Source organism: Mesocricetus auratus, unplaced genomic scaffold (assembly GCF_017639785.1).
Source record: "Mesocricetus auratus isolate SY011 unplaced genomic scaffold, BCM_Maur_2.0 Super-Scaffold_100022, whole genome shotgun sequence".
NCBI lineage: Eukaryota > Metazoa > Chordata > Mammalia > Rodentia > Cricetidae > Mesocricetus > Mesocricetus auratus.
In genome coordinates, this window is record NW_024429203.1 from 15,037,735 (window position 1) to 15,063,856 (window position 26,122).

The window sequence follows — 26,122 nt, forward strand, 5'->3', positions numbered from 1 at the left end:
CCCATTTGGGGCCTATAAAAGAGAGGATAAAGTTTGGCTGTATTGCATTTATAGAGTTTTCATAGGGTGGTGGCCTTGTGGCTTTGGAGTTGGATAGCATTTACAAGATTATTTTAGTATTTATAATCTCAGGGAATGCACATCTTGCAGTTTTGAGAATATAATTCTTGCTTCATCTCCTAGCACCATTCTTAACCCAAATTTGTGAGAATGTGTGTGGTAGCCCAACCCCCTCCATCAATAACCTACAGTTACCACTGGGGATGTGCCATAAAAACCAACCAAGAACTGCTGACCAAAACAGTTGAGTCTTTCTTTTTTAGCTCTGATCTAAATACAGTGTTTTAACATTCTAATTTCATACCTACTAATGAAGATAGTTTGTTTATATAGATAGATCATCAAATTGATACTGCATGTACTGTCAAGAAATAACTAACTCTTCTCTTGTAGATGTAAGTGTTGCCATTCCGGCAGGTTGTTTAATAAATGTGCTTGATTTCCCTTAGATATTTACTACAGTCAAGACTGAAAAGCAGGTGATGGCAAGAAATAGACAGATTGACCTGATGATTTTAGGATCTATTGTGGTTGGAATTTTACGTGCTGAGTCACCTTCCTCGTGTGGACTAGCGTCACTTCTCCAGAGGTCTTTGACTTACCATGTCTTGCTGCTTTGTAACCTTGACTGCAGTTCATATGTTATAGGAAACCTGGCCATCATGTGTGATCAAATCCTGCTATTTAGCCCGTATTGACAATCCCTGTCTTAAATATCTACATAAAGATAATCACACGTGCACTGTGTATGTGGGCTGTATGGGGCCTCCCTAATGCTGAGGTGTCCGTTTATCCACTGCTGTCCCTTAGCCTCCTGGTGGCTGTTTTGTAGATTCAGGTGTTGAGTCTCCTCCTCAGCCTTAACGTGCCCTGTGATGACAGGTCCTCTTCAATCTGTTTTCACTCTGGTCTCTGGACTTTATTTAGTTCCCTGTCACATGCTTCCCTAACCAACCCTCTTGACACATGTCTTAAATCATGTGTAGTGAAAAAGTTGGCTATGACTTTTTAAAGACTGATATAAAGTGGATAAGTGAACGCTGGCGTAAGAATAAGAAGAAAATATGGCTCCTCACGAGAAGACAGAACTGAGTGGTCAGTCTGGGCAGAGAGCACAAATGCTTCCCCGTGTTGAACTCACAGTGGTGAGCAAAACACACGGGAACTGCTCTAGCACGGAGCTGACCAAGTGGTTAATCTGGGACTAATATAAAATGGTTTTAAAAGCTCTTTGTTGTTTAGAACAGGTTCATGTACAGGTGAGTGGATAAGGATTTCTCACATATGCTCATCCTCAGCCTCATTTGTGACCTGAAAATAATCCAGCGTAATTCTTCATTTTCCTCAAAGTAGAGCAGGGCAGGTGAATGGAGGCCTGCACATTCCCCTTCTGACCTCTGTTCAGCTACATTTTTTTCCTCCTGGAGACAGGGTTTCTCTGCGTAGCACTGGCTGTCCTAGAACTTACTCTGTAGACCATGCTGGTCTTGAACCCACAGAAATCTGCCTACTTTTTGCTCCCCAGTGCTGGGATTAAAGGCATGCACCATCAACAGGCTGTCAGCTACAGTTTTTACACATGGGAAATCAGATTAAAATGGAAGTCAGGGCCATTGTTGAGGAAAGTAAGTTTCAAAACCCCAAATCTTAGAGCAGTGTGTCGGGAAATTAAGAGGGTAGCAGGGCCTTGCTTGAGTTGAATGTTGGGTTGGGCATGGTACCTCCCTGGGGGTGTGATGTTTGGCCGATTCACTGGGAAAGGTAATAATGAAGGTACAGGAGGGGCTTCTGGTGTGGCTGGTTCTTTGTGAATGGCAGAGACCTGCTCTATCGAGGAAAGTGGTGCTGACATGTGGTGAAGGTCTGAGAATTTAGAGGGAAGCAGGGCAACCCATTTCATACAGAGTGGTAGCTAGCTGTTAAAAGTATACCGATTTGGAGCTGGAGAGATGGCTCAGGGGTTAAGAGCACTGCCTGTTCTTCCAGAGGTCCTGAGTTCAATTCCCAGCAACCACATGGTGGCTTACAACCATCTGTAATGGGATCTGGTGCCCTATCTGGCCTGCAGGCATACATGTAGACAAACACTGTGTACATAATAAATAGATTTAAAAAAACCCTAAAAATCCCAAAACAACAACAAAAAAAGGTATACCGATTTAAGATGGTGAAAACCCAAGTTTTTAGTTGCTTCTTAACGTTAGTCTTCATACCAGCTTGGTTTTTAGTGATAATTTTATACTAACCTGGAGCAAAATCAGAAACAAAACAAATAGCCAAGACATAAAATGATTGCTTCCGAAGCTGCGTTCTTTGCCAAATTACGTCCCACCTCCTTTTTGTCTCCTTTGAATGAAACAACTGTTATCATAATAGATAACAGTTCTTAGTTAAAAACAAAAACAAGAAACGACGACTAAACTAATGTTCCTGCCTGGCAGATTTTGACATTCATACATAGGACACAGGCGTTTTAAACATTTCTCCTTTTTCCCCTTACTATCATCACTTTCTGAATTGCTGAGGACTGAACCCATGACCATGTTCATATTAGGTGGCTGTCCTAAGACAGCCACGCTCTCAACATCCAGGCATTTCCTTTTTAAATTTGACTGTCAACATCCCAAAGCCTGGGATGTATACTGTTGTGTAAATTCAGCAGGTCACCAACACAGTTGTTGATGTTAGGATGTGACGTCTTTGCTGGTTCGTAGGTGTTTGTCCACAAATGAGATGCGTTCAAGAATGAATGATATCTCAGGGTCAAGTTTGATTCTGCCTGGCTCCAGGTTTACGTTGCTTTTTATCCTCCTCCAGCATAAACTGGGACAGCTCGTCTAGTTTTAATGGCTTGCTGGTTGTTCTGTGTCCTGAGGTTAGGAGGCAAGCTCCTAAAAGCCCCTCTCTATAAAATAGTTGCTTTTCAGATGTTTTATTAGTACTGCTGCTAGTTATTTTAATTAGCAGTATGTTTTATTTGCACCTCCAGGCCATTTGAGCAAAGATTGTAATTCAGATAAACAAAACAATATCTGATGTTCTGGACCGCCCACACCTGCCATCTGGGCTTTGCCCCTGAGCTGCTTGTGTTGGCAATGAAGGCAGCAGAGAGAAAGGAGTTGCTTGTGGTGTGATGAGATGCTTGATCTGAGTGTTTTTCTTCCTGACCGACCCTCAGTTTAAAAACTAATTATCATTTGTTTTGATACCGTTTATTAGCATGTGTTAGTTGTATTAATTGCAAATATTAACGTGGTTCTAGGTGATATTTACATACATGTATATGGTGTGCATGTATTAAATCCAGCTTGCTTTCTCCCACCTGAGTAGTTTTAAAATGGGTAATGATCCTTTATTCAGAAATTCCCTTTTTAAAGAGAAGTCCCACATCACCAAAAGAGCTTTGTTTTCACTATCGACACATTTCTGACAGTGTTTGCCGAATTCTGTGAATGCCTCGTTGATGGCTTGATTGTGAAGTGGTAGGCACCACTTTTACAGAACAAGGGGATCCCAACATTTAAGTTCTTGCAATGAAACCATGAAATTCATGTCTCTACTTAAAACAAAACAAAACAAAACAAGAACTATGGTTTGTTTCATGAGTAGACACATATACGGATCCCTTGTTCATGGAAGCATTGTGCTTCAGTTTTAGAGCTAAGGTTTTGTAGGTGCAGTGTCTGGCATCTGGCAAAGACGAGACAAGCCGTAATGTAGAGGTGCATGCAGACTTCTGTGCTCTCTTTTCATTTAAGTACAGCAGTTATAAAATGCTTGTTATAGAATTCTAAGGCTGGAAAGTTGTGGAATTTTTTCTCACAGAGAGAACTCATGCGGCACTAAGGGAATGTTCCCTCTGAAAATTCCCTCTGTAAATAAAAAAGCAAATCATTTATGTCTATATGTGCTGCATGCATATGGATGTGCATGGTGTGCATGTGCATGGTTGGCTGTCTCCTTCCGCCTTTACTCAGGTTCCAGGAGTTGAACTCAGGTGACCTGGCTATGTAGCAATTGCCTTACCCAGTATGGCATGTTACTGTTCCATGTCTGAACATTCTTTTGTTGCTTTGTTTAAAACTTATTTATTGCATATCTATTTATCTATCTACCTACATATCTATCATCCATCCATCCACCCAGAAAATGAGAATATGCATGTGCTTTATGTCTACCTCTAGGCCAGGGGGACAGTTCTCTCCTGCCGTGTGGGATCTGGGACCTGGGGATTGAACTCAAGTTGTTAGGATTGGTGGCGGGTGCCTTTCCCCTCTGAGCCATCTTGCCAGGCCCTACCTGAACATAGTTAAGGAAAGGGAAATATATCAGATTACTATCCAGTAGTTTTTAAAAAAAATATTTACAAATTAAATTCTGTCCCTTTGATTTTTTTTTAACATTAAAAATGTTTGAAATTCCACTGATTGTAGAGTGTTAATGTGAGAGATGTAGCATTTTAGGAAACGGGGTCTCTATTACTGTCTACTTTATTGCCCCGCTCCTTACCCATCCTTTATTTCTGCAGTGCTTTGACTACTTGATGTGGCTTAAATATATGCTCAGACCAAAGGGGCGGGCCTGTTCTCAGACTGCTTAGGTTAGATGCACTGCTCCTCAACTGCACTGCTCCTCAACTGCACTGCTCCTCAGACTGCCTAGACTGCCACTCAGACTGTCTCCTCCCACTCTATAGTCCTGTCTGCGCCAAGCCATGTCCCTTTCTGTCTCCACCTCCCTAGTGCTGGGATTAAAGGCATGTCACTCACTCCACATACCTGTACTTAAAATAATGGGTTGCATCAAAGATATTGGAAAAGTTATATTATCAATCAAATCTACAGCTTTCTTGCTATTCTAAAATAAACAAACAAAAAACCTTTGTAAGTTAAAAAAAAAGACCTCACTACAAAACAAAATTCTTCATGTTATACATGAAAGTCAAGAATGGCAAGAAGAGTCAGAACCCACAGGACTTTTTATGTATACTGACATGTGAAAGTATATCCTACAGATGGAAGGCATGCCTGATCCAGGACAACTATGAAATACCAGTAGTGGACGATAATTTCAGAATTATATTTACTCTCTATTCTAAGAAACTTACAGTTTATCTGTTAGTAGTTATAGTATGTTGAACGTTTTTTATAATCTTGGTTGTGTTTGAAATATCCATTAATGAAAATACTGGATCATGATATTGAAGTTGAGACTTCATGAGTTAAACAGAGATATAGTAATGAGAATGATTTTTGTATCTCATTTATGCATTGATGCTGAAAACAATAGAGACTTTTTAGAAAACTTTTGCAACAAGTAGCAGCATCATTGGAACATTTTCCTTCCGTGCTGGCCCCTGTATCTGTATGTGTCTGTGTGCCCACTCATATATTTTGTCTCTGTATCCAGTCTTATTCTCTTTGGTCACCCTGTTTATCAGCACCCAGTATAATGTTATAATGCAGTAGCCTCTGGTTGGTTTAGGTTGAATCTAATGAGTTGTTCTAGTAAATTATGCCTCATTTCTTGTAGACAGGCTGGTCCTATGTCATTGATGACTTCTCAGTTTTTCTGGTTGGATCAGGGCTTCCTGGTCTAAAGTACTATATTTACAAAGATACCATGAGCTTAATTGACCTGTTTTCCTATTTTCTTGTTCCTAACTGCATTATAGGCTGATCATTGCTTTGTTTTAACTGCCCGTTATTGTGTAAAAGTTTTCTGAAGGGCAGGTTTTCTTGGGTTGGACCACTGTGTGCTTTATGTTTAGACCTATCAGTCACGTTGGTCTGTTATGTGCTGACTAGGTGGCAATCTGTGATTGACTTGTATGTCAACTTTTGAATGAGCCTGGAGAGCCCTATTATCAGTGCACAGCTGCTCATCCATGGCAGAATGGCAGGTTTGATGAAGCTGTGTCTGATCTAATTCTCATCACTAAATGGAGCAAAGAAATCTAGGGTTCTTCAAGTCTTTTGTGTAGTTGAGTCTAAAGGTAAACAGATAACCCGAAACTAAGATCAATATGTTCTAGATTATAGAAAACTTATAACAGGTAGAGACATGTAAAAGTCACCATAAAAGATCCATCATCTATGGGCGCTGATCCAAGTTTTTCATGCAGCAAAGGTACTTTTCTTAGAATTCTGATCTCCCCATTTGCTGTTTCATCAGTGCTCGGCTGTATATAATAGTATGTACTTAATAGAAATTAATTTCTCTCTAAGCCCCTCCCCCAAGTTATTAAAATGAAATCTAAACCCTGTGAGGGTTGTCTTTTGTAACTGCCTAGTGAAATTCTTGGCTCAGAGCATCATTTGGTCTAAGCGAAGCTTGGGCTTTTAAACAGCAGTATTAATAATATTACCTAAGCATTTCTTTCTCAACTCTTTCCACGTTCCTTCTTCTCTTCCCCTACCAAGGAAGGCTAGCCAAGTGTCTCATGGCACCATTACAACACCAGTCTGTTCTACTTTAGCTAGTTCTTAGTAAACTTAAAAAAACCAAAAAACTTCTCTTTGAGCATTTGTTTTGCGGTTACCATAATTCTGCTATTCCCCACAAAGCCAATGCTGACAATAATCCCAAATCCACTGAGCATCGCATCTGTGGCAAGTGCTGACTCCATAGTATTGCACAGTAATTCTTTGAAATTTGATGTATTTTTATCTTTTTGGTGCTCCTTCCCAAGCTGCTTTTTAGCATTTCACCATTTGTATGCAGCTATGCTCCTAAGTATCCATAACATGGTGGCTGCCAGAATTTTCTGGTCTCCAGGAGTCTTGCTTTCCTTTGTTCAAAAGCAGGAAGAAGTCATCTGCTGGGAAGAGTGGGAAGGAACTCTTGAAGTGTCTTTTTTTAAAAAAACACCCAAATATTGTGAATAGAGCCTAGCCCTGCACTCAGAGCTCCTGGTGCTGCCTAATTGGGGCCACACTGATGCCTGTTGCAGCTGGCAGCCCCTGGCTGTTGCCTTTTTTCCCCTCTTTTATTGTGACCCTTGACTCCTGTGACCTTTCCCGGGGTTAGTCCTAGGCCCTTTCCATTGTGTCAGTGCTGGAGTGGCTCATGTGGAGTTGATTATTTCTTTGCTTACTTGGCCTTTTTGGTGCCACAACTCCCGTGTCACTTCCATTTTCTCCCTGCACTCCTGCTGGTCCTCAGGGAAAGGAAACACTTGCAGGCAGCAGGGTCGTTTGTATGTTTGGCTGGCTCAACTGAAGCATGGGGGAGGTGGGGGAAGGGCTGAAAAATCTGTGGGTGCCAGCTTTTAAGGAGGAAGGACCTGGATGGTGGCAAGGTCATTAATAAGTGTGCACAAATGCCACTGTCTGCGTTCCACCCTGAGAGGGACAGGACTTGGGGGTTCAGTAGCTTGCAACTCCGCTGTGAGGTTGACAGATTCCTCGTCTCACCTCCAGGCTCTGCAGCAGGTCAGAGAATAAAGTACATCATTGTCAGTTGCACACGGCTGTTTTGAGGGACGCTTTAGTTTGTAAGCCGGAATGGCAGAGTATTAGATAATGTATTTCTTGTGGCTTCTTCTTGCCTCACTCTCCTTCAGTCTCTCCTGTAAGGTTACTGAAAGACGAATGCCATCTGTTTTCTCACTTGGGGAGACCACGTGTCCACTCAGAACAGCAAGGAGACTCACCCATCAAAGCCTTTAGTAATTATGAAGGAATGACAGCTTGGGTATGTGGGACAAGTTTGATTACCTAGCTCACGGCACCTTTTAAAAGTGCGTTAGAGGTTGGGGGTGTTGGTACTGATTTAGTGACACTTCAGGACTGATGTTTTCATCAAGCCTGTTCAGTCTTATCCCTGGATAATCTGTTCTGCTTCCCTCCCTCTTTTAAGTTCTTCCAGCTGCAGCTTTGCTGGGATCCTGAGTTTTGAATGGGGAGTTCCTGCTTCTTCAAACCGGGTGCCTTTTTGGGACTCAGCCTGGGTACCCTCCGCTATTGGGCCAGCAGCTCCGTTTGCTGTTGGCCTCCACAAACCCCCTTTGCTGGACCATCAGCTTTTTTACGTTCTTACTTACATCCCATCCCACTCGGCATCTCCACAGGTACACACACCCTGTTCCCTGCAACACAAAGGCCCTGCTATTTCTTGTAGATTTCCTGTCTGAGAAAACGCAGACCATGTACACAGTCGCTCGTCCTTGTCAGAAGCAGACAGTCGCTTCAGTTCCTTCTTTACTATCCGAGCAGCCAGGAAACAGGAAATGGATAGACAAATGGCTTCCGGGGATGTCTGAGTGCTGTATTCTTTACCAGACCTGCATCCTATCAGCTCTACCTTTTGCATCATCTAAGTATGTTTAGGTCTTATGGATTTTCAAATCTTTAAAATTTCTGGCAGTTTCTCTAGTGCGAGCTCCTTTCTCTTTTTGCCCGAGCTTCGCCTAACTTGTCTTCAGCCATTCTCCACCACATTGCAGTGCGAACCGCTTCTCAGAGGTGCAGGTCGGAGCATGCCCTCTCCTGCAGAAAACAGTCCTTCTCTCAGGATAAAAAGCTGAACACCTCAAAGTGATTTATGTTGTTTCTTTATGCTATAGTTTTATGTACCTGTGTAACTTTCCCTCTCCCCCCGCCTTCCGTGCTCAAGCCCATATACCTCCTTGCTCCATGTGTAGATTTTGTATACACACTGTCCATGCTTTCTAGAATCTGTCTCTTCCATTCCTTCTCCCTCTTAACCATTCTCTCCCCTGCATTCCCTAATTTATCAATCTGATTTCATTTAGTGTATCTTTTCTTTCTGTGAAGTCTCTCTCTCTCTCTCTCTCTCTCTCTCTCTCTCTCTCTCTCTCTCTCTCTCTCTCTCTCTCTATTTATATGGTAGCCTAGGTTGGCTTTGAACTTGCAGCAGTTCTCCTGCCTCCTCTCAGAAGTCCTAGCCCCCAGGTCTGGGTGCAGTAAGCCTTCCACCTTTCCTGTTACCTGTACATGTTGATCCATGGCTCACCTATCTCTTCCACACTAACCGCTTTGCTCCCTGAAAACATTTGTTTCCTACAAACCCAGTCACTTAATGAAAGGGATCTTCATTGACTGTGGTGGAAACGTTAGGTTGGGCTCCATTCAAGAGGCAGGCAGATCTCTGTGAGTTCGAGGCCAGCCTGGTCTACAGAGCAAGTTTCAGGACAGGCTCCAAAGCTACAGAGAAACCCTGTCTCGAAAAACCAACACCAAAACCAAACAAGGAGAAATACCTGTTGAGCTATGAAAGTAAATGGCTGGAATTGCTAGACAGTCGGAGCTAAGATGACATTCTTTGGAGGGTTTTTTCTTTTTCTTTTTTTGGAAAAAGACCGCAGTAAAATAAGATGGAATATGAATGCCTTTTGACTCTTGGCTCTAGATAGATTAGGAGAACTCACTGCCTTCCTGCTTGGCATCCACCTCCAGAGCCCCGCTGTTTTAGGGACTATTGCGTGGGAATCAAGATTCACTGGACTCAGTACAGGTTAAGTGAGAAGGCATTGCTTGAGAAGTAGATGACCACCACATTCCCACTCCAAGAATCCGCCCAGGCTGCCCACCTTGACCGAAAGCAAGAGAGAGCCACCTGTGCCCAGACCCTAGGCCTAAGTCATGTCCGCACCTGTGACCACACCCAACGCTACAGGTTCGGGCGGGGTGGATATCTCACTATAGGGGACCATCTAATCAACATGCAATTCAACTTTTTAGCATGACACTCTGACTAAATGTATCATAAACTGGTGATTATATCTTTAAAGGTGTTTAAAAACCAAGGCACGATTGTTTGAAGGGCTTTTCTTTAGCCTCAGAAAGTTGTATTGCATAGAAAGAAGCCATCCATGACAGAAAGTGGCTATCTGAATAGTGACTGTTACAGAAGTCTGCATTGTAATTGCTTCTACACTTGTCTGACCATAAGAAGCCCACATGGCAGGCACCATGTTGTCCTCAGTAGCCTAGTACCTCGCATACAGTAAGTGTGCATCATGAATCTGCTGGATGAAAAAGATACTCTCCTGTGCTTTGAACCTTTAAATACCTTTTGCTTGTTGCATGTACAACCTTTTTATCCTGGTGTTGTGTTCATGCTTTTTTTCAGTTGGGCTGAAATTTACTTCCTCTCGGTACTTACTCCTTCCTCATATTTGTACTTCTTACAGCATCTCACCAAAGGCATCTGTGTGTTGAATAATCCATTAAAAGAATGCTGCTACAAGAGAAGGAGTCATAGGAAGTGTTAGCTTCTTCACTAAATTATTCAGGTATTTTGAATGAAGAAAGACTTGACAAGAGACTCAAAGTTGTATGTGATTAATATTCAGGTAGCCAAATGTGCTCTTTGTTTGCTTTTGTTTTTTAAATGTCTTGCATTTGACTTCCTCGATTATAACTGTACTAGATTAATCTTACAGCACTTAACCAAGTTTTTTTTCTCTAAGCATATTCTAGATTTTAATTACTGCAGAAAAGTATTTTTTTCTCAACAGTTGCCAAATGACACATTTTGAAATTGATTGAAAATGGGAATCAATTCTCTCTTTTTGTTAAGATCACATTTCATAAAAAAGTAAGATTCCTTTAAAATGCAAACTAACTTTAAAATTTTCCTATTTTGAAGAACCATACTGACCCCAAGGTCAAGTTATTGTTCATAATTAGGGGAAGAGAGGGAGGGAGGGAGGGCTGGCGAGGGGGTAATTCAGAGGGAGCCTCCATCAGCCTTGGGGGAGATGGGGGGTTCCAGAGAGGGGGTAATTCAGAGAGAGCCTTGATCAGACCTGGGAAAGCAAAAGTGATGCTTCAAAAACGAAGAAATGAAATCTTAAAGACTCAGGAAGGGCTTTCCCCAGAGGACTATTCTGGCAGCATGTTGAAGAGGGGTTATAAAAGCAGTAAGTTCACAACCTGAACAATGAGTTAAGCAAATGTTAGGGAAGTGTTTCCTTTCCGAGCTAGGATGAGGCCTACTTTCAGCCTCCTGCTGCCAGCAGAACCTCTGCTGAGCCCAGAATGGCTGAGAAAGAAAGCATGACTCACACAAATCACCTGTGCAGGGAAGGGGAAGGCTTCATTCTTGGTTGCTTAGGAAACAGCAGCTCTTCTTTGACCCTCAAGATTCAGGGAGCAGAACTTTGCCAGATGGCATTAGGGTTTTCTTCAGTGTGGAGGAATGAGTCGACCTCATTTGTAGACAAATGGGCCTGTTTCTTATAGCTGCTGTCCTTTCTTTCTGGTACACTGCTGTCTGTGGGAGCATCTATACTAACAGAGCCTTCCCTGGGAGCACAGTGTCTGTGATTACATTGGAATGAATTTCATCTGAACATATGAAAGTGAAAGAAGAACTTTCTCACAGTCTATCAGTTCCCTCTGAGACCAGTGAGATAGAGAAGCCTTACCAGCATGTGCGCGCGCACACACACACACACACACACACACACACACACACACACACACACACACCCCTCTCTATGTATGTAATTTCATTTTTATCTTAAGTTAGGAAAATAGGTGTGTGTGAACTTCTATTGTATATGTACATATGGTGGATGGACTAAAAAGCACTATGGGAGGAAGAATATATACCTACATATATCTACATATATAATTTTATTTTTATCTTATGTTCATTGGTGTTTTGCCTGCATGTATGTCTGTGTGAGGGTGTCCGAAACCCTGCAAGTTATAGACAGTTGTGAGCTGCCATGTGGGTGCTGGGGATTGAACCCAGGCCATCTGAAAGAGCAGTCAGTGCTCTTAACCTCTGAGCCATCTCTCCAGCCCGAGAATATATTCTTTTTTTTTTTTTTGTTAGTTTTGGAGACAGAGTTTCTCTGTGTAGCAGGCGTGGAACCTGCTTTTTAGACCAGGCTGGCCTTGAACTCACTGAGATCCTCCTACCTCTCCCTCCCTAGTGCTGGGATTAAAGGTGTGAGCCACCATGCCCAGTGAGAATATATTCTTGAACAGCAAGCAGTTTATCATTTTGGATGTCAGCAGATTTTTGCATATATAAGTTTATTTTTAGAGAAATACATGTTATTTAAAACCACACAGTAACTACAGTGACTCCTTATCCTTTTTGATGGATTTAGGATAAGAAACAGATTTTTATACCCATGATATTTTTGTCATTGGTAGGTCAAAGGTGAACAGAGTGTGATTAATGTGCATGGGGTGTCATGTACTTTAATGAGCTGAGCAATTATATTTTATATTCATATTTGTCTTACACAGTGCATGGGTTTGCACCTTAAACTGAGAGGAAAGTCACCTTCCTGTGCTGATGGTTGTTGTTGGGAATGGTGGCTTCCGTAGAAAATGCTTTGATGGTATGTATGTAAAAATATTTAAAATGTTCATGTTCTTGATGTAGGAATTCTACTTCCAAGAATATAACCCCAGAACACATAATTAATTATATGGACGATAATCATTCATAGGCATGAGATGTATGTGCACATGTACCCAATGAAATATATATTATATCCACATATATATTTATGTATAACCACTCAATAGAGTATGTGGTAGTTTGAATAAATATGGCCCCTAAAGGCTCATAGAGTGACATTATTTGAATGGCTCGCGATCTGTGACTTTGTTGGAGGAAGTGTGTCACGGGAGGTGGACTTTGAGGTTTCTGAAGCACAAGCCAGTCCCGGTGTCTGTTTTCTTGCTGCCTTCCAATCCAGATGTCAAACTCTTGGCTCCTTTCTCATCACCATGTCTGCCTGCACACTGCCATGCTTCCCATCATAATGATAATGAACTAATCTGAACCAGTAAGCCAGCTCCTAATGGAATGTTTTCCTTTATAAGAGTTGCTGTGGTCATGGTGTCTCTCCACAGCATGAAACCCTAAGAAAGGGTATATGCAAATGTTACATATGATGTTCATGAAAGGTTTTAATAAGAAAATAGATTACCAGATGAGAAATTATTAAAAGGATTTAAAATCATTGCACATTCTGATCTTAGTTATGCATACACACACCCATGAGGAGGGTTGGGAGGGCATGTATCAGGATTCTGATGTGTTATCACTAGGTGGTAGAATGTTCGTCTTTATTTTCTCTATATATTTTCTGCACATCCCACATATTCTATGATGAATGGTTGTTTTTTTAAATGAATAGTGATATATACTTTCTCTTAACAATTTCTTTTATAGTACTAATGTATTCATTGTGAAAAAAGACTTAACACAGCGTTATGTTAACATTGGATATTTTTGAAAAGTGTTAAATGAGATCAATGATGAAGTTAAAAAAATAACAGTATGATTTTAATTCCATTCCATCTGATACGATTTAAGTCTGTATTCTGGTTTTAAGTTGTACAGGGAAATCCCTGAATGCTGTGTATGCTACACTGGAGGTCAGAAAACCTTGGGCAAGGGATGCATGCATCCAAGAGGTGTGTGGTGTAGGGTGGAGTGCTGTTTCTCTGGACCTTCATTCTGCTGGTCACTGTTTCAGCAGAGAGGGTGAGAGGAGGATAGTTTGACCACTTTGCTGAAGCAGTTAGAGCTGTTTTCTACAAAGTAAAGGTAAATGTCTGCTGTGAAAGAGGCGACATACAAGGTAAGGCCACCTGTGTGTAACATAGCAGGGGCCTTGATTCGTTGGAATAAACTTGGTCAAGCAAAATTGTTCACCACCCAGAGGAATGCAGGGAAAATTGAGCATGTCTGTGTGTGGGGTGGGGAGGAGGAGGGGGAAGGAGAGTAATAACTCAAATAGTCACACTAATATTAGGGTATTACGTTTTTGACAACGGCGGTACTTTTGAAAGTGATGCGGGCTTGAGTGGTTTATTTCCAGGGTTGCTCATGGGTCTCCTCTGCGCTGTGCTCATCTCACAGTGATCTGTGGTGACAAGATTGTGAGAGCCCATTGCTTCTGAGTACAAGTCACCTGACCCATAGACATTACCAACACAGTTCTCCAACGCTGCTCTATGCATGCACAGAAGTCGAGCCCACCGATACTTAGTAAGATCCTCTTGCGGACCTAGGTTCTTTGTAACTTCCAAGATTAACTGAGACCATGGCTGGAATCCCAGCATCAAGGAGGTAGAGTCAGGAGGATTGTTGCAAGTTTGAGGCTAGCCTGGGCTACATAGTTAGAGGCTAGCCATGAGTACACAGTGAATCCCTGTCTAAAAGTGTAAAAGAGCAGCCCAGTAGGTTTTATCAAGGAGGTTTCTGTGTGGTCGTATTTAGGTTGAAATAATGAGCTATGAAACTTCAAAGAGGAGTTGTAAATTAGGTCAGGAGTGAGGGTTAAAGTTCACTGTAAAATCCGTATTGCTGCCTTTTAATAAGAAGTTGGAGAAAGATTTGGCAAAGGAAGACGCAATCCTCTGTGCGCACATTTTCTCAGAAAGTGTCTCCTGTTAGCAAGTCTTATGAATGTTTACTTTGCCTTCACACTGCTGCTTTGTCTGTGCTTAGCCTTAAACTAGAAGTCAAATAAATCCAAAGGTTTACACACAGCTGACCTCTTCTGCCAGTGAGTGTGCGAGTACATCTCCCTCTTCTTAAAGGGGTCACCAGGGAAAAGAATGGAGAGGTTGTCTGTGACCTGCCGTCATGATCTAGATCAGCTTAAGTTTGTAAGCTTCCAGACTCTGCAGTAGGAGAAACAGAGGTGAGCACATCCCAAGACACAGGCTCACAAAGACTCAGTGCTTTGTTTTATATTACTGCCCAGTTACATTCCTAATGTATTGTTAATATAGCCTGCCATCCAGTTTTGTTGTGTTCATAGTCGTAGAGTCTTTCCAGCCCTGGCCAAGCAGGAATGCAGGGCAGGATCTGTAGTGGTTACTGAGTACGGCCCAGCATAACGCCTAGCAAGGTTAGATACATGACTGAATAAATGAAGGAACAAATGGTGTAGCTAGACTGTACTAAGTTCAGATGTCACTTTTTATTAACTATGATTGCACCTATGGGAATTTCATTATATTAAAGTAGTCCTTTCGTTTTAAGGGACATTATAGAATGTTTCTAGAAAGTAGACTTTTACAACATTGAGTATGCTTGCTTTTAAGAAGGATACACCACGTTACATGGAAAAGTGAGAACAAAGTAGAAAGATGTCTAGGGATTAGGGGGGACTTAGCCACATCTGAAGGATGTACAGACATTCCTAGACTTACTTATTTTGCTCATTGTCCAACTCTCCCATTAGAATGCAAGGTTTAAACATATGTCTCTATTATTTATTTTTATTTTTGTAATGAATACTGCCCTGTGTTAGCCCTTAGGATGGTATCTGCTATATAATAAATATTTAAAAATATTTGTTGCACGAATAAATGATTTTGAGATACACATACATACATATATATATAGTCTCAAAAAAGAACTCATTGGTTCTACCTTCACCCATCATATACATGGTGGTTTGTCTCCATGTCCTTGCCAGTCCTGGGTTTTATGGGTTTCTTAAAAGTTTTCCAAGTATACTGTACTGTCTCTTGGGTGGCATCTGTCAGAGCTGTTCATCTGCCTGCTGCCATTTTCTTCCCATTTTTCTGATGCATGGGATGGGAAATTTGGGAAGTCTTCCTGCTTCCTGCTCTCCACGGTTCCCGTTAAGCTAGCCTCTCTCTGCTGAAACACTCCTGTCAACATCGCCAGCCGTCCGCATTGCAGCTTTTGCATAGCAGCTGAGCTTGCTCTGCTTCTCACCTGGTTTGAGAGAGCTGGCGACTAGAGAGAGCTTTCTCCTGGATCTCATCCCTTCGTTGCCTCTTTCTTCACAATCCCATTCCTTCTTTGTCCAATCTCTAAAGCTCTTTGCCGGGCATGTCTTGTTCTCTAAGCCTATTTTCCATAGGAAAGCCTGAGATGGCGCCTGACTTTCTTACATCTGAAGTCTACATTCCCAGCTCTGACCTCTCCCTGTGACTCCAAACCCATTTAAGCAACGTTGGACCTCATGATAGCAGCTGGATGTCCAGTAGACATCTTAAGTGTCCCCCAGGCACCCAGAACTGCTGCTGGCTCTTCCCTTCTTCACTTTGTATCCCCCCTCTCTGGATTTTTCTCCTTTAGTAAACAGGCATTCTTTGCCCTCTTACACCAAGACCCAAAAGAGTTATCCTTGACACGTCTCTGCATCCCACCCACGCTTCTCCGTGCCTCTGTTTTCTTTCCTTCTGCCTTAGGTGTGTCCTGAACCCACTTACACTTCATCGTCACAGTTCACAACTCATGTTTGTCACCATCATGCTCTCTCTCCTCTGTCTCCCAAGGGTTCCGTGTCTCCTGCTGGCTCTTCCTCTCCCATTCTTGACCCACCCCAGTGTGTTCTCTATCAGCTCTGAGCAGTTCCTAGTAAAAAGCACCCCAGCCCCTTGCAAGAAGGAACAGATCACTTAACCCTAGCTTAGTGTCTAGATCTGTGTGAGGATGACGTGGCTCATGAAGAGTCTAAGATGAGGTGTTTGGTTTAAAGATGTTAGTGGTCCTTATGGTTTAGATTGTCTTTCTTTTTAAATGTTTCCTAGTGAGCTGAGGCCAGGGCTTTCTCTGGAAGTCTTCCCTGCCTACTCCTGCAATTGGGCGCTATGCATCCAGACCTCGGACCCTTATGGACACTGCTGTATGTTCTTGGGATTCTGTGTTCTTCTGTGAGTTCAGGTAAGAGGAGAATGGTGGGGTTTGGGCTGAAGTCTTTCCTCATCTTAACCTTTTTGCTTTAAACTTATGTAAAGGTTGATATACATGTATACCAATGTGTAATTCATTGCATAGCATTTATTACCTATTAAAAATACCATGGGGACCTGGCATGGTGGCACGCCTTTAATCCCAGTACTTGGGAGGCAGAGGCAGAGGCAGGAGGATCTCTGAGTTTGAGACCAAGATGGGCTTATGAATTTTTTATAAGTATTAAGAGCTACTACATATAGAGATAAGAGACTGCCTCAGTTATAGATTCAGATGAAATGTACCTAATGCACACTCTTTCTCCCCCTTCCTCCTCCTTTCTTTGCACACTGGAATGTTCCCTTGCAGACTTGGTGCCTTATTTTATTTCTGAGCCACTCTCTGCTGTCCAGAAGCTTGGTAGACCTGTGGACCTACATTGTTCTGCTAAACCTGTTACTGCCCGCATCTCCTGGTTGCATAATGGGAAACGATTGGACAGCAACATGGAACAGATTAAGATTCATCAGGGGACTTTGACCATTCTGTCTCTTAACCCTTCCCTTTCTGGTTACTACCAGTGTGTTGCCAACAACAGCATTGGTGCCATTGTGAGTGGCCCTGCAACAGTGTCCACTGCAGGTGAGTTTAATTTGAATCTTGCTACCTGTTGTTTTCCTTGAAATCTATGTGTTTTCTATTTGTTCCTGCAATTTTTATAGTGGGAAAAAATTGGGCACTGATATGATACATGTAGGGGTCTGAGAGTACTTATCCTAACCCTGTCTTGACTTCAGATAGCTGGGGAAAGATACTGGCACCTCGGTAGCCCAGCCTCGTAGCTTAATCTCTATCAGTATTGTGGAATATTTTTGTCAAATTAGCCCAGGACAGTTTTCTAGTGTGAATTCTGGACAACATCCTTGTGAATCTTTTAAATTCCTTAATATCAGTACAGACAAAAAAATGATACTCATTTAGTTCATTCAGTCCCTTATCTTTCTTTCACATCTAATTGTTTCATTTCCCTTGATTGCCAGGGGATTTTAATTTATGTAATTGAAACCAGGCTAAAGAAGCAGGGAAAAAAAAACTGACTGTAAAGAAAGGAATGTGAAGAATTGAACTTATGGAAAATCTGGAATGCGTGGTTTTCCTTAGTAAGTTTGAGCCATCTGCCTTTCAAATGTCGATGGTTCCCAGTAATGGAAAACGGCTTTGTGAGGGCACCCCTATTTACAGAACAAATCTGGATTCCCCCGGAGTAGAGAGTTTGTCATAACTGAGAAGAGTAAATGTTTTTGTAGAGCTGTGACCCATGCACAGCTCCAAGACACACACTGGAGGGTTGGTTTCCTGGAGGCAGGCAGCTGGCTTCCTTGGGTGGTGGGGATAATACAGGGCCTGCTCCGTCCACAGTGAACTGCCTAAAGGGAGAGGAATCAGTACTAAGCTGGTGCATCCAGGCTCGGTGTTATGACCTGGGTTCATTCCCAGAAGCCGTGTTATTGCAGAGAAAGTGAGTTTTGGTGAAGACCCTTCTGGGTGGGGAAGAATTTGTCTTGACAGAATGGGGGTGACTATGCTTTGCAGCTCTCTTTGGTGTTTTGGAACAGTTTCCTTTACGTTTCCCTGAAGGCAGTAACTGTGAAGACCTGTGTGCCCTGACTTAGCTCAACCCCTCACCTCTGCCCCAGAGCCTTTCTCAGATGAAAAACTCTCACTGCTGGCTGTGGTGGCTCACACCAGTAGCCCCAGCAGTTGGAAGACTGAGGCGGGAGGATCACAAGTTCAAAGCTAGCCTGAGCTGCATAATGTTATATAATGAGACCTGGCAAAAAGCAAACTTGGCTAGGTGTGGTGGTACATTCTTTTAGTCCCAGGACTTGGGAGGCAGAGGCATGTGGATCTCTGCATTTGAGTCCAGCCTGGTCTACAAAGCAGTTCCAGGACAGAACTAAACAGAAACCCTGTCTCAAAAAAGCCAAAACCCAAAACAAAACAAAACACCTGCTAGCCTTGAGACTGGGATCAGCTGCCACTAAAGACCATTCTATATGTTTCTAGCCATTACATTTCCTTTAAATTGTTTTGCATTCATTTCATTAGTTCACGTGTTTATTTCAGCTCTTGGTGATTTTGATTCGTCAACAATGCATGTTATTACTGCAGAAGAGAAAAACACGGGTTTCATTGGCTGTAGGGTACCAGAGAGCAACCCCAAGGCTGAGGTGCGCTATAAGATCCGGGGAAAGTGGCTGAAGTATTCCACAGGTGAGTTCTGCTCGGGCCGTGCTCTCAGAGAGCACGTGGAGGAAGCTGAGGCAGGTGGTTACGTTAGACAACTGACCCCAAGGACTTGCTCCTCAGCCACTTAGGGCCACATTTACATACCACTTCTTAGAGGAGATGGCCCACGTGAATGTGTCCAAGTAAGCTGGTCTGTCACTGTCGTCCCCCTTCACGCCTGGTGTGTGCTGTGTAGATTTTGTGTGTTCGGCACCCCTCTGCCTGCCACCTCACGCTCCCTGTTGGAATGTTAAGTGCATTAACGCAGGGACTTTGCTCTCTGCATTGCCATGCCATGTGTGTCAGGCCGTGGTTGGCAAAGAATACCTGCTCCGTCCCTGTGTGTTTATCGAGGAATATGGTGAGTAGCCGGTGACTGGACACCATGGTGGTTATAGGAGGAGATGTATCCTGTGCTTCAGACTCTGGCCATCTGCTGAAGGTTTTGCTGTGTGACCACTCTCGGGCCTGGCTTTCCTCTCGATTGTGTAATAAAGCTCTTTGGTTGCACGTTTGCTGCTGGTCTTATGTGTAAACTTCAATGGTCTGTGCTAGTTCCAGCTGTGTGTGTGGGAGGGTCTGAAGAACCTGGAACTCTGTAGGTGAGGATGGCTTTGGCCTTCTGGTCCTCCTCCTCTGCCTCCCTCAAATTATAGACATGTGTCACTATGCCTGGTTTTATGTGGTGGATGCTGGGCTTGTACCCAGGGGTTTGTGGTAGGCAAATAGGATTCTACCAGCTGAACTGCATCCCCAGCCCCTGACTGCATCATTCTGCCTTCCCCAGGGAATTACATAATCCTTCCCTCAGGAAATCTTCAGATTCTGAATGTATCCTCGAAGGATAAGGGGTCATACAAATGCGCTGCTTATAATCCTGTCACCAATGAATTGAAAGTTGAACCCACTGGCCGAAAGCTCCTTGTGAGTCGTAAGTATCTGGGAGAATGATGTTGGCTAGGGAAGAAAGAGTCCTTGCAAGTATGGCTCAGGAAGCCTTGGTGAAGGAGAGAGTTCAGTATGTTTTTCAATTCTGGCTTTATTTTACATTTTTTATTATTATTATTACATGTGTATGGATATTTGCCTGCATGTATATCTGTGTACCATGTGCACACCCAGTGTCCATGGAGGCCAAAAGAGGGCATCATTATCCTCTGGAAATAGAGTTACAGATGGTGAAGCCTTAGTGGAAGTGCTAGGAATAGAACCCGAGGCCTCTAGAAAAGCTGCCAGCGCCTTTAACCACCGAGTCACCTCTCTGTGCATCAGTGTGTTATAGACTTAGTACTGCACCTGTTTTTAAAGATCTATTTACTTTATGTATATGAGAGTTTGTGCCCGGTGCACAAGGAGTATATCAGATCCCCTGGCACTGGATTTATGGCTGGTTATGAGCCACCATGTGGGTGCTGAGAACTGAACCTGGTCCTCTGCAAAAGTAGCAAGTGCTCTTAACTGCTGAGCCATCTCTCTAACACCCATGTACCTATTGTTAACATATCAACCTCATAACAGTGATAGCAGTGATTGGTTGACTGTGGAGTGTGTGATGGAGAGATAATGTGCTTTCTATCAGATAGGATACGAATCATGACTGATTTTGGATTATGGCTGTTAAGCTGAGATAGACCATAGTAAAGTGTGGCTTTAGGCTCAAAAATTCAACATCTCCAAAATGCTAATTCAGGAAAAAATCTCCAAAAAAAAAACCACAAAATATTTTTATTTGGACTCTCAGAGAAAAATTATTTTGCTATGCATAGGGCCTTGCCGCATGGGGGAGAAGTGGGAGAAGCTCCTTGGGGTGTTCATAGGTTGGCTAAGGGAGAGGGTGGATTTCTAATAGTCATTTCTAATACTGTTTTGTGTTCTTCCTTTTCCAGGCCCTTCTTCAGATGGTTTTCACATTCTCCACCCTGCTCTTTCTCAGGCATTAGCTGTCCTTCCTCACAGCCCTGTTACCTTGGAGTGTGTGGTGAGTGGGGTCCCCGCCTCACAAGTGTACTGGCTGAAAGATGGGCAGGATGCTGTGTCGGGAAGCAACTGGAGAAGGGTGCACTCGCATCTTGCCACGGCGAGCATTGACTCAGCGGACTCTGGGAACTATTCCTGTGTGGTGGGCAACAGGTCCGGAGATGTAAAACACGTCACTTACATGGTCAATGTTCTGGGTAAGGTCTTACTTATTCAATAATAGAGACTTCATTTCAAATCGGGTCATTTTCCTGGCCTAATTGATGTTTGGAAGATATTTGTGAGCTAAAAATGAGAAATATCCACACTGGTAGCCAGAACAGAGGGGAAAGCTTGGTGAATGAGTGTGTGTGTGTGTGTGTGTGTGTGTGCGTGCATGCATGCAGCATGCGCATATGCATGTGGTCCTTTAGCAGTAACTGAGATGGAACTGACTAGAGATATCACCTCACAGAGAAATCTAGCTGTTTACTTTTTACTTTTTTGTTATGTTTGGCTGATAAAATCCATCTGTAGATAATTCTGTAGCATTGTAAAAATGTTTGCCTGCATCAAATCATATTTTTGTGAAAACTAGAAAAATGAATAGGAAATGATTTCATTAAATATGATCTTTGTAAAATTTTTTTTTGGTTTTTCGAGACAGGGTTTCTCTGTGGCTTTGGAGGCTGTCCTGGAATTCGCTTGGTAGTCTAGGCTGGTCTCGAACTCACAGAGATCCGCCTGCCTCTGCCTCCCGAGTGCTGGGATTAAAGGCGTGCGCCACCAACGCCTGGCTGTAAATTTTTTTTTTTACATTTGATTTATGCTCATAGCCTGATGTAGGTTAGTGATACTGGGATTAACATTAAGTATGGTGAATGAGCTTTAAAAATCCGTGATGGGACTGGATGTGTATACAGTTCAGTGTTAGAGTAGCCTAACATATGCATGGCTCTGGGTTTGATCACCAACAAACATCAAACAAACACCCCCCCCCCCACACACACACACACAGAGCCCCAAACCCAGTGACAATCAGAACTGGATTAATATATGCAACCACTTATTTTAGGCAGACTCTGAACGTGTTGGTAAATGCTGTACTTCAAGAGTAGGATGTGACTTCTTAAGCCTGGAGTCCTGGTACATGCCTTTAATTTCAGCACTGGAGCCAGCGACAGTCAGAGCTCTGTGAAACCAGCCAAGCCTCCATAGCAAGGGCCAGGACATGGAGGAACACTGCCTCAAAACAAAGCTTTGTGGAAACTGGAGTATTTTGCCTGTTATACACATAGCCTCTAAGTAGAATTGACCCTAAACAGAATTGACTTATTCATGTATTTAGGCAGGGTGGGTTCAGTCCTTGCCTGGTGCTTCCTCTTTTTGTGGACATGCATCCCTACCATCTTCTGAATGAACTTGAAAGCCTTGGCTTGGGGACCTTGGGCAACGTCATGTCCGTGCAGCTGATAGGATGCCACACGTCCTAGATGATGTGACACAAACTGGTCATGTTTGGTGAGGTCCCTGAGGCACCAGTTATGTTGTTGATGTTCCCCATCTCTTTCTGGCCTTTGCTGGGTCCCCATAGCCAGAGGCTGACCCAGAGCCATAGCTGCTGTTCTCCAGTGGTGTCCGCAACAGGTCCACAAACAGAATTCAAAACAAGCGGAATATTTGATGCAGTTAAGATTCTCATTTTGAATAAAACCTTTTTTTTTCTTGTCTCCTGTTTAGTGTACAATCCAGAGAAGCTACTACTTAAGAGAAGAACAGGGTAGAAGTGTGTGTGTGTGTGTATGTGTTCATAGGTGTTGGGGTATAAAATGGGTGGGTCAATATAAAAAAAGCTTCTAACTTAGTAGCTGTATATTTGTTTCTGCTTGTGAAAGCAGAAGTAGATTTCTCAGTGTTTGTTGCTGACCACACAGATGGAAGTACAGAACACAGAGATTTCACTACGCAGTCCTAGAGATATGGATTCTTCGTGACTTGTGTGATAGTTAAGTGTGCCTGCTTTATTTTCAGAGCGTGCTTCAATTTCTAAAGGGCTGCAAGATCAGAAGGTGTCTCTGGGGGCCACCGTACATTTTACCTGTGATGTTCATGGGAACCCAGCCCCCAACCGCACCTGGTTTCATAACGCCCAGCCTATTCACCCCTCCTCACGGCATCTAACTGAAGGGAATGGACTGAAGATCACTGGGGTTACCATGGAGGACTCAGGGCTATATCAGTGTGTAGCAGACAATGGGATTGGACTTATGCAATCGACAGGAAGACTTCAAATTGAACAAGGTATGCTTTTAGGTTATGTAATCACAAGAAACTTTACTTCATAGTAATTAGAAATGAAGTCATGTTTATTGAAAGAAAATAATCACATGTATGAACTGTGTTTGTTTTCTATGGTCTTCGTAGTGACAGACTGGCATTTCCATGATGAAGCCACCTTATTAAATGAAGCTCATTTAAAAAATTGTTTGGAATAGAGAGATGACTTAGTGGTTAACAGCACTGGCTGCTCTTGTAGAGGACCTAGGTTCAGCTATCAGCACTAAACCCTCAGAACTCAGTTCTCATTTACAAATGGTTATGACAGCTCATAACCATTTGTTACTCCAGCCTTAGCGGGTCCCGTGCCCTTTTCTGGGTTCCAGGCACACAAGTGGTATGCAGACATACATGCAGGCAAAACACCCCCAGCACTAGGGCGGCAGAGACAGGCAAGTTCAAGGCCAGCCTGGTCTACAGAGTGAGTTCCGGGACAGCCAGGGCTACACAGAGGAACCCTGTCTTGAAAAAACAAAACAAAACAAAAAACCCCACAAAAATAAAAGTTGTTTCTAGGATGGAAATTTAGCTCAAGTGGAATAGCATATGTGATTTCCTGAATTCCCATAGGCCCTAAATAATAAACTGTTGCAAAGCATTACTTTTCAATAGTTGCTTCACAGTTTGGCTTGCTCTCCCCCTCCCATTCCTACCAGCATCTAATGGTTGGTCAGTCAAGTCTTTTGTTTAGAACTAGCTGGTTTTATTAGTTTCTTGAATAACCTTCTATGTGCATATGCAAGCAGTTATACACCACAGGTGTGTGCATGCATATGTATGTATTGTCTTTTAAAAGCATAAATAGTGGCAAAATTCTTTCCTTTAAAACTTTTACATAGCCTGTAGTTTGAATTTCTTCTCATATGGTATGCCAAAGTGTGTTTTTATTCTTTAAGAAAAATGGCTGCTTACTGTTTCATTTTATAGTTGAAATAATTTGACTAGCATCTTGTTGATAGCTGTTTGAGATGTGAGGAAAGTTTTGATTATTCTGCATGTGTGCTAGTACTTCTAAAAGAAATTCCTAGAAGTGAACTTATAAAGCTATATATGTATTGGAAATTTTAGTAGATATTATCAAATTTCTTTTCATAATTATCACGAGTTTATATTCATGAGCATTTAGATTTTCTGTTTCCTCATATTCTCACCAGGACATACTAGTAAGGTCAGTGTGTGTGTGTGTGTGTGTGTGTGTGTGTGTGTGCGCGCGTACATTCATGCATGTGTGTGCGCACATTCATGCATGTGTGTGCTAATGGGGCCCACAGATTGAAGTTTGGTGTCTTCTTGCATTCTTTTATGTTTTGAACCTGAAACTCATTGATTGCGCCAAGTCAGCTGGCCATTGACCTTTGGGATCTGCCTCTGTGCCCATTTCCTACACTGGGCTTGCAGACACTAAATACATACTTCCATACCCAGCTTTTATGTGGGTGCTTGGGATCCCACTTATGCTGCAAGCACTTTACCAACTAGGCCATCTCTCAAACCATATATATGTTTTAGTCTGTACTTCTTTTATTCTAGGTGGAATTAGATGTCTTTTCATATGCGTGTAAGACATTTAGATTTATTTCTTTACATGTTGGCCATCTTTCGCCCATTTAAAAATTTAAGTTTGGGGTATTTTCCCTATTGATTTATAAGAGGGAAACTGTTTATGATGTGAGTTGTAAACATTTCAGAGGTCAGAGCATCAGTGTGAAGTAGAGTACCTCTTTGACCTTGGCATGACAAATTTAGAAGTTAATGATAAAAACAAATGTTTTAAAGAAAATTGTCATACCTTTGGAAAACTTAAGCACGTTTTGAAATCACAGTGGAAGTTTAAAATATTTTGAGCTAAATGGCCATGAAAATGCCCAAGATCACTGTCTTAGTTAGGGTTACCATTGTTGCACTGAAACACAATGGACCAAAAGCTAGTTGGGGAGGAAATGCTTTATTTCACTCACAGTTCCATATAACAGTTATCAAAGGCAGTAAGGAACTCAAACAGGGCAGCAACCTGGATACAGGAGCTAATGCAGACGCCATGGAGGGGAGCTGCTTACTGGCTTGTTCCCTATGGCTTGCTAAGCCCACCCTCTTATAGAACCCAGGACCACCAGCCCAGGGATAGCACCACCCCCGGTGAGCTGGTGCCTCCCCACCAATCACTAATTAAGAAAACGCCTTACAGCTGGATCTTATGGAGACATTTTCTCAACTGAGGTCCCCTCCTTTCAGATGACTCTAGCTTGTGCCAAGTTGACATAAGACTAGCCCGCACAATCAATCATGTCCTGTGGGAAGACGGCCAACGTGGAATTTAGGACCTTTATAGCCTTGTGTGCTTACCAAAGAAAATGAGTAAAGTTGAAAATTATTGAGTAAATCAAAGGAACATAAGAAATAGGCTCAAAGAAAGCAGAGGACAAAGCCAAGAGCAGAAGGCATCTAAGAAACGTAAAGCACAAGATTAATAAGGATAGAAATTGGGTTTTCGTAAAGTCTAATAAAGTGGACAAATCATTGGCAAAATTAAGTAAAAAAGTAATAAACGGACACTATTAAGGGGGAGGAAGTTGTAAATCTCACGATAGAGATGAAAAGTGATTGATAGGACAGTAAATTACAAACATGAACGGAGCTGTGGTGTTAGCTTCCTGTCACTGTAACAGAGTACTTGAGGTGGTCAATGTAAGGAGTGGAAGGCTTTATTTTAGCTTGCAGCTGCAGACACGGTCGCTTGGCCGTTGCTTTGAGCTTATGGCAGCTCACTGAGAGCATTAGGGCTGGAGTAAGTGCTAGAATGGACCTGCTTACCTCATGG

General features: G+C 42.6%; 1 protein-coding gene across 4 annotated transcripts in view; it reads left to right on the plus strand.

Annotated features, from left to right (window-relative positions):
* The window catches only part of Cdon (cell adhesion associated, oncogene regulated), an 89,892-nt gene that overhangs the window by 14,477 nt on the left and 49,293 nt on the right, over window positions 1–26,122 (plus strand). For all 4 annotated transcript variants that reach the window (XR_002381372.2, XM_040729768.1, XM_005085842.4 and 1 more), the window contains exons 2-7: window positions 16,581–16,713; window positions 17,092–17,364; window positions 18,850–18,996; window positions 19,799–19,942; window positions 20,898–21,185; window positions 22,999–23,268. Coding sequence is in view for 3 of the 4 variants with exons in the window: in XM_040729768.1 (XP_040585702.1) it covers window positions 16,641–16,713; window positions 17,092–17,364; window positions 18,850–18,996; window positions 19,799–19,942; window positions 20,898–21,185; window positions 22,999–23,268 (1,195 nt within the window). In the remaining variant the exon portion in view is untranslated. The remainder of the gene's footprint in view (window positions 1–16,580; window positions 16,714–17,091; window positions 17,365–18,849; window positions 18,997–19,798; window positions 19,943–20,897; window positions 21,186–22,998; window positions 23,269–26,122) is intronic.